The sequence below is a fragment of the Populus alba genome, chromosome 15 (genome assembly GCF_005239225.2).
Source record: "Populus alba chromosome 15, ASM523922v2, whole genome shotgun sequence".
Classification (NCBI taxonomy): Eukaryota; Viridiplantae; Streptophyta; class Magnoliopsida; order Malpighiales; family Salicaceae; genus Populus; species Populus alba.
In genome coordinates, this window is record NC_133298.1 from 10,268,232 (window position 1) to 10,280,318 (window position 12,087).

The 12,087-nt window shown below is 36.2% G+C and overlaps 1 protein-coding gene across 3 annotated transcripts in view; it reads right to left on the reverse strand.

The window, feature by feature from the left end:
• Positions 1–7,834: 7,834 nt before the first annotated feature.
• The window catches only part of LOC118037311 (transcription initiation factor TFIID subunit 2), a 29,598-nt gene continuing 25,345 nt past the window's right edge, over positions 7,835–12,087 (reverse strand). For 2 of the 3 annotated variants that reach the window (XM_035043241.2, XM_035043242.2), the window contains 6 exons: positions 11,857–11,946; positions 10,815–10,873; positions 10,617–10,707; positions 10,369–10,534; positions 10,050–10,233; positions 7,835–9,258 (listed from right to left, as the gene is read on the reverse strand). In XM_035043241.2, coding sequence (XP_034899132.1) covers positions 8,031–9,258; positions 10,050–10,233; positions 10,369–10,534; positions 10,617–10,707; positions 10,815–10,873; positions 11,857–11,946 — 1,818 coding nt within the window. In that variant the 3' untranslated portion in view covers positions 7,835–8,030. The remainder of the gene's footprint in view (positions 9,259–10,049; positions 10,234–10,368; positions 10,535–10,616; positions 10,708–10,814; positions 10,874–11,856; positions 11,947–12,087) is intronic. The other variant, XM_035043244.2, reaches the window with a different exon arrangement.

Here is a 12,087-nt window from a genome sequence, read left to right on the forward strand (position 1 = left end):
ATTTGTTTAATTTCATGCAGGTACTTGTTCAATTTTAAGAAAAAAGGTTAAAAACAAGGTGTATGATGAGGTTTCAATATGTGAGGCCTATATTATTAAAGAGATCTCAATATTTATCTCGTACTATTTCAAGCCTCATTTAAGAACGAGAATCAACCACGTTCCACGACATGATGGTGGTGGTGAAATGTCTTTAAGTGGGAACTTGTCAATATTCTTCAATCCTAGACGACCTTTTATTGCTATTTTAATTGAAATAGAGATTGTCTAAAATAAAATTCAAACAAACACATAATTATATGCTATTTAAATGCGATGAACTAAGACCTTTTATTCAGTAAGTATATAAACTACTTGATGTGAACCTCGTGATCATGTGGTCACGCAACCCACAATCAAGATTGAGATCCGATTCCAAAAAGTCGAAAGAGGTCCGATAAGAGTGACACAATGGAAACCTACCCCAAGGCACCAACACTATTGGAATGAGTAGAATGACGCCACGAAGCCAGTTAATCTTCGATAAGCCAGATTCAGTTCGTTCAAGAACTAAAGAATGCAAGAATCACTCTCACACGTTAAAACTAAAAAATTCAGAATAATATTCATCAAAGCTGCCGAAATTTTAGCTTACATGAGTTTAAATTGTCCTTGAAAAATTAACCCTAATGGACCCCTTATGTGGACTTATATAAGGTCCATTGAAAACTGGCCCAACACCCTAAACTGAAAAGCCAATAACTTAATCCAAACAAGCCTTGGATCCTAGCTGAAAACAAAGTATTAATGAAGCCCAAACAAGCCTTGGGATATAGCTATCAAAATAAAAATAAAGCCCCTAATATTAAATCCTTGTTCTGCCATGAGAAGAAGAGAATGAAGTAAAATATTACAGAACTGATTCAAGGCTTATTTATAGCCTTCCATGCAGCCCCTTAATCCTAGAAACAAAAGGAAAAGGTAGCCACCCATGTTGTTTCCAAGTTGTAGTAGGATTCTTTTGTTTTCTTTATTGTCCTCACTTCATGGCCCAAATAAGGTTGTATTGGACCCCTCTTGCACATGGATAAGATGTACTAGGGTCTCCTCTTGATACTCCAATGGACCTTTCAATTCTGACTTGGTGGAAACCTTCAAAACCAATGCATTCAATGCCTCTTTCAATGTCTTTGTCTTGGACCGAGTTATTGGACCATTTGGAACATATAATGGGTCCTTGCTGGTGTTTTTAGAAAGGTCCACATCACTACGTAAACTTTGTTGTAAATAGACTATTTATCTATTATAATATCACAAACTCATACGTTTTTGAAAACCTCATAGGCAACATCGATAATATTTATTGTCTAATAACTCACAGTTGATGGAATCCCAAATCTTTTTATTACAAGATGAACAATTTGCTGTGTGGTTTAATACACATGTAAGTACTATCACAAACGCATTATCTATCATTGTACTTAACTTCATTATAGAATTCTTGTTTATTGTTCATTGTTGTACTTGATATATAAGGTTTATCAAATGAGAAAAAATGCTAGTACTTCATTGTCTTAACTCGGCCTGGGTCCTGAAAGAAAAGTGAAGTGCTACAACGAGTATTTTGTTAATGGATATGTGTTTCATACTGAAGAATATGGGCATGGAAGAAAGACATATAACATTGGTGTTTGTGTTAAGGGATCGACTTGTAGTGAGTTTGAAATTGACTATTATGGTAGATTGGAAGAGATTGTTGAATTACAATATCATAGCAAGCATAATAAAGTGTTTTTATTCAAATGTTATTGGTATGACACCACTGATAGAGAAATCAAATTATATCCCCATTATGATCTAGTTGAAATTAACTCAAAAGCTAGACTTCATAACGTAAATAATGTCTTTGTTTTCACCAAGCAATGCCAGCAAATTTATTACACATACACCTTTTTCTTTAGAAATGATTGTTCAAGAAATGATTTGTTATCCATTTTAAAAATGAAACCTAAGAGTCGTGTCAAGGTTGTTCAGGATGAGAATGAAGATACAAAGTGTGGGAGATGATGTCTTTCAAGTTAGTGAGATGGTTAAACCATATCAAGTTGCTCCATCGATTGACTTAGAAGAAAATTCAAATTTTTATGTCTTTGATAATAGACTTATTGATGTTGACACTAAGGAGTTGAATATTGTTCTAAGCTCTAGCGGACAATCACAAGTTAATGAAGAAGATGATAACAATGTTATCAACATTGAAGATTGCAATGGAGCTGACAACGATTCAATTAAAGAAGAAGAAGATAATTCTGACTAACTATCAGAATATAAAAGTGTAATACAATTTTTTATAATATAATATTTATGGATGGAATTATGTACAAAGAAATATTTATTTTATAATTTTTATGTGAGCTTCTATTTTGGTTTTGTGTGTGCATCTTTCAATAAGTATTTACAGGGAGGATATACAAGGAATATAAACACAATTTGTCATTCATTGTGCACATCACCAATGGTTTGTGTCCATCGGTATATTCCACAAACGATGGGAACTGTTCACATCCTATATCACCGATGGAATACATCGACGGGCATAAATTGTCGATGTATTCCAGAGGTGATGGGTATTGTTTACATCCTATATCGTCGATGAAAACACCGATAGACACAAACCATTGGTGTATTCCAGAGACAATGGGCATTGTTCACATCTCATATCGCCGATAAAAACACCAACAGACACAAACCATCGGTGTTGAGTGCTGATGGAAACACCGACGAACACAAACCATCAATGTATTCTAGAGGCGAGGAGAACTATTCACATCCCATCAAGGAGAGATATGGGGATGAATCTTTGACCCACCCTGATTTCGATCCGGATTTGTGGATGGAGGCAAGATCATTTGGTGAACCCGATAGAAATCAAGTGTGCGGACTCTTCAACACCACGATTGAGAACTTGTGGGTGGCCCGTAGTGTCTCAGCCGTTGGGAGCTCCCAATCCGTATCGAGCACTCAGTCTCAGGAGTTCTTGGCCTTGCAACAACACACAACTCATCTCATCGAAAAATATGGACAACTCTGTCAAATGGTCATGGACATGAGATCACATATGGGTGGTACATGTGCTCCCTTTTTTTGGTATTTTTCAAAGAGTTGGAAAAACTTTATTGCATATGCCACAATCGCCGATGGACTAATTCCGTCAATGATTTATCGATGAGAATACCAACAGACAAAATCATTCTGTATTTTCTAAAGAGTTGGGAAAACTTTATTGCATATACCACAATCACTAATGGACATATGCCGAAGGAATTACTCCATCGACATATTTCCAGCAGGTATTTTTTTTTTTTTTGCATGCATTTTCCGTCTATAAAACCATCGATTTTATTTTTTTTACCGATAGATGATGGAATTACAGATGAACATTATACCAACGGACACATTCGGTTGGTGAATTTGTAGGTAAAATTTTCATCGACAAAATGGTAATCTCACATCAACAAAAAAATTTCGTCGTTAAAACAATTAAATGTTGTAGTGACAATGCTTGAACAAATATGTACAAAATTTAAAGCGCATAAGCAAATAAATAAAGGAAATGCATATTAACAAATAAACACAAAAACCCAACAATAAAATACAATAATTAGACAAAACAAAGCTTAGTCCACAAGGTCCTAGTGGAATCGTCATTTTATCACATGTGTGCGGCATTGCGGTGAATGCATTTACTCTCATGATATTTGGGTATCAGAAAAATTGGGAAATGTTGTAGATAAGGATTTCTTGTTTTTTCTCAGTGGAAAAAAAGAAATGGAAGTCGTCACCTAGTATTTGGTCATTAGAAACCCTAATTGGTCTTAGAGATTAAACACAGAGACTGATTGTGTAAAGGGAAGGTATTAAAACCTCAAATACGCCCTACCTAAGGTAAGATGCTTTGTTTAATTTTTTGATATATGCTAAGGGGTTATTGTATTTTCCAATTGTTGGTCTGTCTAAGGTTGAAGACAAGTCCTCCTTAGCAAGGAGATTCTTATCTTATCGGGTAAAATCTAATTATTCTAATGTTGACAAAAAGCACTAACTCTTATTTAATATTAGAAATACGTATAACATATAAGTTCATAATCTTAGATATGAAAAGAAAACAAAATAATTTTTTTGGTATTTTTAAAATATTAGCCTAGTTCTCATGGTTTTAATAAACTAGTTATTAAAATAAAAAATACATGCTAATACATATATTTGTTTTTTAATTTTTGTTGTATGAAGATACGATAGGATTTTTGTATCTTTGAGAGACTTGGTCGTATACATGAAAAAAAAAAATTTGTTGTTTTCTATATAATGTTTTTGCAATATTTCATAAAAAATCAGGTATTTTAATACTAGATTTGTATCTTTACAGTATAAAAATACAAGCCAATATTAAGCAAAATTGATATAAAAATACACGGAAAAATCACAAATTTTGAAAGAATGTTTTTGGAATTTTTTTCTTTTTTTATATTAATATATAATGGGATGGGCTAACCTAAATATATGGGTTTAGCCCATGCTGACTAGGACGAAATCAGCTTAAAAGAAATTGGGTTGAGGTAGGCCCAAAGGAGTTGGGATTGGGTCGAGGTCAACCCAAAGGTGTTGGGCCAGCATTGGCCCAGAAGAGTGTTGGGTTAGTTTCGGCCTAACAATAGTTTTCTCTTTTTTTGGACTGGGTCGGACTCGGCCCAACCATTTTTGTCTGGGCTGGCAATGTCCAGCCTAAAAATAATGGAGAGACTCTCCACTATTCAATTGCAAAAACAATGGAGGTAGGGAAAAAGAAGGAGAAGGAGGAGGAGGAGGAGGAGAAGGAGGAGGTTGACCTGGCGATGAGAGTCGCGTCGTTGCTGGCGTTGACGATGGCTCACGGTGGCACTATGTGGTGACAAACGGTGGTTGTTGCCTTTTTTCTACTTCCCTCTGCAGAAGAATAAGTCTCTGTTTTCCCTTCTTTTTTTCTATTTTTGTGTGCTCTTCCTCCTCTCTTGTTTTTTTCGTTTTTTTTCTTCCCTATTGTTCTGTCATTCTCTTTGGTTGTTCGGTCGCCTTCTCTCTCTCTCTCTCTCTCTCTCTCTCTCTCTCTTTCCTGTTTCATTCTTTTCCTTCCCTCTCCTTTTTGTTTTTTCTCAGTTCTCTCGTCCCCTGTTCTTCATCTATTTTTCACCCCTCAAAATTTTCCTCCTCAGCTCCTCTCTCTCCCCTGGTATTTATAAGGGGGAAGGGGGGGAGCTACTACCCCTTCTGTCCAGTCATGGCACAGGGGTTGGGTGTTCAGGTTGCCACTGAGCAACCGCTCGCATGGCTTGTCCTCTTTGCTTTTTTTTTTTCTAGTGGTCAATTATAGGTGTGGGTCTTGTGATTTTTTTTGGTTTTTAAGAGAGAGGGAGAGAGACAAATGCAGGGGAACAAACTTCTTGCTTTGCCTCTGCGTGTCCAAGGGATGAAGATGGCAAACAATGTTATCAAAACAATAATGTTTGCTCTCCTTTTTTTTTCTACTGAATAGTGCATGAAACAACGTCATTTTGCACGAAACAAAGGAAATGGCGCAAAAAACATGTCATTCTAAATCAATCCATAATTTTTTATTTGTTCAATCAAGTCCTCAATTATAATTTTGATTTTAAGAATCAGTTTAATTGCATCCCTGACAAATTCAATCATCAGCCCTGAAGTTGGGCTCCTTTTTCACTTTAGTTCTTGGTTTTGAATTTGTGCATTTTCACACTCAATTGATCAACAAACTTTTAATTTTTTCAACTTGGCCCTGATTCAATCAATTTCAATCCCTCTATTTACGTGTCTTTTCCAGTTTGGTTCTTAGTTTTGGATTTTTTTCAAACAAGTCTCTAATTGTCCATCAAACTTTAATATTTATGCAATTAAGCCCCTGATTTGACCAAATCAACTTTTTAAAATTATAATTTGACCCCTGAACTTTAATTTCTTCAAATTAAAGCTCAAATTGACTTAAAAATCAATTTTTCTTGCAATCTAACCCTTCATAAATTCAATTAAACCTTCAATAAAATTTAATCGAGTTCTTAAACATTTGATTTTGAATTGTTCTTTTTTAAAATTAAATTTTCTTTGTCAAGAGTCTTTATCAATAAAAAATATGCTATTAAATTTTAATTTTTGTATTTTTTAAACTTTCTCAACTAATTTTTATTTATTTTCTATACGTTTCAGTATCTTTTTTCACTGCTATTTTTCGTATATATATATATATATAAAATGAGGAATATTTTAGGTAGGGTGTCTTGTTACTCATTTTTAGATTTTATGTATATATATACATAAAATCTAAAAATGAGTAACAAGACACCCTACCTAAAATATTCCTCAAATCCTGCACGTTAACTCAATTCTCAAGACTCAGGAGATTAAATTCTGAAAAGACTATAGGTGTTCAATAAACTCGATCTCTATGCCGTGCGAGAGAGCTTTGGTGGTAGGGGCCATGACACAGTAGCAGCTCTCTTTTGACCGACTGTTTTGTTACTAAAACCAAATCGAAGAACAAGATCCACAAACAGAATCTTTGATCTGCAGCTAGGGGTTTTTTCTCTGCTCTGGAGACCCTATTCTTTCACCTGTCAATCTTTAGGCTGTGGCTATAGCTACTACATTGATGGCTAAAAACACAGTTGAAATCGAGATTGCAAATGTTACAATAAAAACAAACCAGCAAAGCCTGAAAAAAAAAAAAAAAAATTCTTCTCGGCTTTTTGATGGAGGCCATACGAACGCACATTCAACTTTTGGTTACCAAACCCTTAATTAGTAAGTAAATAGCGTGAGTTGATCACCTTAGCAAGCAAAAGACTGGATTCCAATTTCCCCATCCTCCAAAATGAATTTACCTCTTAGATAAGTGGACACTAAATCTTCCTCAATGTCAAGCAGACTGATTCGTTTGTGTTCTTCTCCGTTGCTACACTTCAAACGGGAAAGAAATGTGGCCTTGACGAAACACCATGTCTAACCTGTAAACGAGTACACGTATGTGTTCTTGTGCTAACCTAATTTGCAAGTTTTGACCATTAGCACCGGGAACTAGTTTGACTCCAAAAATCATACTCCCATGAACCTTTATTTGGCCAAAAATTGTTACGCTCTACAAAAGCTAAGCCAGCTTCATGAAAAATAAGTTGGTTTCTGATAGCATTTGCGCTAATCATATACATGAATCACCAGTTGTGTAATAACAGTGAAGGGACAAAATGTCAATCATGTGCTTCATTGAAAAATCAGGGCGGTTATAACATTTACTTCCTTCTAAATGATGAAAGCAGGTATGGATAGGTAGAAAAGGATGAAAAGAGGGGGATAGAAAATCTTAAGAGAGGGTATTTTCCCCTTTTTTGGAATGGGAAGCAAGCACATCACAAAAAGCATCTAGGAGGTGTTGTTCATCACATATGGTTATCTTCCCCGCAAAATCGATTTTATTCAGGGTATGGCACGTCAATCCATCCACTTCCCGAAACCAGGACAAACCCTTCCAGGTTTAACTTTCACAAATGAATTACCAACTGCAATTATGCGTAACTATATCTAAATCATTAATAGTAACACCAACGACTACAAAGACCACGAGTGAGATCAGAGAAATTTGACGTTGCCAGGCTATGGCAGTAGAATCCAATAAAAAATAACTTTCACAACCAACACGTTCCAATCCCTTTCTACTATCATGGATACAGATAATTAATGCATTAACTCAACTAAGTTAGCTCCTAATAAATTTTAAGTCACTGAAACTAGAACGGAAACAGTCAGGCAAGTCTAAGTCAATGCTTGAAAGCTTCAAAAAATAAAAATCAAGCACAAATTGTTTCAACAGAGATGGGTTTCGATTACATTTAAGACTTCCTCACATTAATACCCAATTCCTGACATGGACAAGACTAAACATCCAAAATTTCAGAGGGATTCCATTTGAACAATTTCTACGAGGAAGTAGCTAATAACTTCATACATCACTAATTGTTAAGTGTCCTATTCTTAATTTTAATTCGAAATTTGGGAACAGAAGTACCTTCTGATGGCTCAGGCTTGGTTTCAATGTTTGTGGCCACTGCTTTGGATTCACTGGGTTCATTTGGTTTCAATGGCACTGTTGCCAACTTAATAGTAGGCTTCTCATTCTTACCTGGCAGGTCCACTGATGTAGCCTTTGCCCCACCACTCAGCGACTTTGTCATCTCCTTTTCTTTCCTTTTCTTCTCTTTCTTCATCAGTTTCCTCTCCAAATATTCAGGATCATCACGGTGCCCCTTATGATCTTCCCGCTTCCGCTTCTTTTCCTTATCCTTCTTCTTCACCTTTTCTTTCCCTCGAAAAGAAGATGCCATAATACCCAATGAACCACCATCAGGATTAACTCTTTCAACTGAGAGGGATTGTAGACTAGCAAACCTTTGTGCATCAGTGTCTACAAGGTTATCTTGCATGACTCTAGGTGATGATGGATCATCAGGCTGAGGGTGCATAGAAACTTTACTTGATTCAGCAGTGCACTGGAGTTCCTTTCCAAAATTGTCACCATCACTTGCTAATTTTGCACTGCCAATGCTAGCACTCATCCGAGAACCATGGTCAAGACACGAGTTGACTTCCTCAAGATTTTGGTAGCTAATACTCACAGCTTCAGTTGAAATCCTCTGGGGTGCATCCACAGAAACAGAGCTGCTGGCCCCACGATCAGTTTCATGATGCCCACCTTGGAATCTCTCAACATTTTGAATATCAGTCTCCTCAGCTCTACTGGAAGCAGCAGAATGTTTGACTCTGATCTTAACAACTGGCCGTCTGCGCTCATGGCTATTGGAGATGTTATCTTCTTCCTTTGAAGCTACTGGGATGGCTGTTTCCTTTGAAGCTTCAGGCACGGCTACTTCTTCTGAAGCTTCTTGAATGGCCAGATCCATCTTCTGTCCATGATTATTGGAAATCGTATCTGGATCATTGGGACCTTCTGGAATGGCCATACCCATCTTATGTTGATCTTTGTTGGAAATTATACCCGCTTCCTTTATAGCCTCTGGAAAGGCAAAATTATCTTGTGCAAGATTTGGAATCTCCATAGGAGGTTCCAGGGGCTTTGTTTCTGTCACAAGACCTGCAAAAATATTCCTTGGATCAATGCAAGTTTCTGAGTCGCCAATACATAATGTTCTATCCCTGGGAATTCCATAAAGTGTTGGGGCCCTGAAAAGGAACAATTAACGTTAATATATCAAAATTTTGTTTCCAATGTAAATGCACCCAACACGAGCTCGCACATGAATTCTAACAATCAAAATAAGAAAAGCTCCACTAAAAATTTTCCCTCGACCAAAATGGAATCTTGAGCACATAATAATGAGGATTTGTGCTATCATGAACAACAACTACAACCTGGTTGAAAAACTTTGTGCGTGTTTAGTATTATGGTGAATGATGCTTTTCAAAAATGTTTTTCACTTGCAAATGCATCAAAATGATTTTTTTTCAGAATTGTTTTTTATTTTTCACATCAACACATCAAAATCATTGAAAAACATTAAAAAAAAAATCAATTTGATGTTTTTTCAAGTCAAATGCACTTTTGAAACACGACTAAACACGGTTCTAAACGCAAAAACAATCAGTGTGCATCCCTAGTCATTTACCCAATGATTTTAGACTTCATGGTGTTTATTAAAATGTGGAGTAACCAGCACCCTATATTTATCACATAAACAAGTCATTGAGAGAGTTAAATTTATTTTGTGGTTCACTATTCATGGGTTCAGAGTAGATATACCCTCACTTTACTGACTTTGAGATTAAGAATACAAGGAAAGCAATAGGGTGCTAGCTGACCCTGATGATTTGGTTGGGTTTGGATCCTGGCTGGCAACAATTATGGATCTTTCCAAGCCTACTAAAATGAAGTTAGGCTAGGCTGGACAACCCAAGCTGTAATGACTTCTATGAATGACAAACCATAACTTGGAAAGGAAGAAATCAGTACTCACCTTCCTGCAAGGATTTGTAAAATGCAGAACAAGTGATGCCGAAGAATGGTATTGTTGAATCCGATATGACCTTCAAGTAGACGAATCAAAGCCAAGAGAGTTGTACACTTGATAGAATCTTCAGAATCAGACTCATCTTGTATCTGACATAACCGCATGGCATGTGCACCAAGTTTTGCCTGCCCTGCAACCAAGTAAAGAAGACCCCTTATAAAAGAAACAAATAAAGCACAAGGACATCATGAGGATAAATAAAACATGCAAAAGAACCAAAAAAACTTTTTTCTTTTCTTTTCTTCCATAAAAAATAATGCAGAACCTCTTAATGACGGTTCTTCCTCCAAATATGTGATAAACAATGACAATGCTGCATCCATGCCTTTGCAGTGGAATTCCAGATCAAGGAGTGCTCTACTGGCTTCAATTCGAATTTGCCATATTGTCTTGAAATCCCGAAAAGGTTGAATAAGTTCAAAGACATGATCCTGCAGCAAGTAATGAATGGTATGTATGAATCAAGAAATGTTTAGAAAGCAATCCATGATTCGATTGAAGTAGAAAACTTACATGATGAATGGATCCTGAGAGTTTTAATGCAATTTGTGTCAATGTTCGAATACAGCTGATTGTCAAGATCCCATTATAACTCAGCATCAGCCTAGCAAATAACACATTAAGAAACATTCAATCACTTACAAGTATTTTCCAAAAAACTACCTATCAGAAAAGAAATAAATATATCCAACAAATTAGAAGCCAATGCACCTGTCAAATTGCAAAAGACAGTCAATTCGCTTGAGAAGGGAGGACAGAAAGAGAACAGTCTGCCAGGGGTTAAAGAAGCAACAAGAGTTATAGCCCTCAGAGTTGTATATGAAGGCAGAATGCAGAACTTCACAGCGTATAGGTATCAAATATCTCTACCCAGACATCGAACACAACTTCGATGCCAGATCAACTTATGTATTGAAAGACAAAGAAAACCCAACTGTTAACTTTTAAACCCGGTAGAAAGACAAAGAAATGCAAATATTGTTGTCATCTGACATAAAGCATCAAATGGAAGCATAAATGGTAGTCTCAGTCATTCATTATTAATGCAATTGAAATGTTCATGCAGCATAGATTTTTTGGCTATGGTGATACATCTTTGGTGTTTGCTCATGTGGTAGCAGAATTTATGTTGACATTTTATGTGAAATCAGGGAGAAGGATTGTAAGGTTTTATGGCAATACAGTCTGCAAATTTCTGGCATATTTGGTTGGAGAGAAATGCAAGAGTTTTAGCAAATCAATATACTCCTAGAAATTTGATATGGGAGGACACTTTTGGGTGGTGCTTTAGGGGAGTATCCTTGGCTGATACTCAGCAGGCATGGAGTGCCCTATATGCTTTCTGTTTTGTAGCTTTCTTTCCATGGTGGATAACTTATTCTCCATTTTGAGTAGGAATTCTTACACATTTTCATTAATATAATAATTTATTTTTCTGAAAAAGTGGAGGCATGGAGAAATATAACATAGCTGCTTCTCAGAAGCTCCCACAAGTCCATGACCAATAATTCCAATCCCATCCTTCAATAACTTTTCTTTTCCTAAGAACTTTACATTTGTGACTAAAATATAGTGAGAGCCCAAAGAGAGAAAGTGTTGCATCGAACACTCTCAAACGAAAAGAACAGAACACACTGAGGGATTAAACTAACAGGTACTTAAAAATTTATACAAGGCTGAAAAGTAACACCAGAAATTATGTATTGTCAAGAGTCAACAAATTATAGCATGTGAGAAAATGATGTTGAAAAACCTGTTGCCCAAATTCAAGTTCACCAACTGACTGGACCAGTGCAGCTAACCAGAACACATCAGAGTAAGGATTTCCAGTGTTATCGTTATACTGCCAGACACAACAGAACCAAATCAAATCTGGTTGAACCACTGAGCATATCCAACAAGTAAAGAGAAGAAACAAGAGATAACTAAATAACAGGGCACCCAAGACCCCAAAAAGAGCAACTACTATGCATGGATTATACAT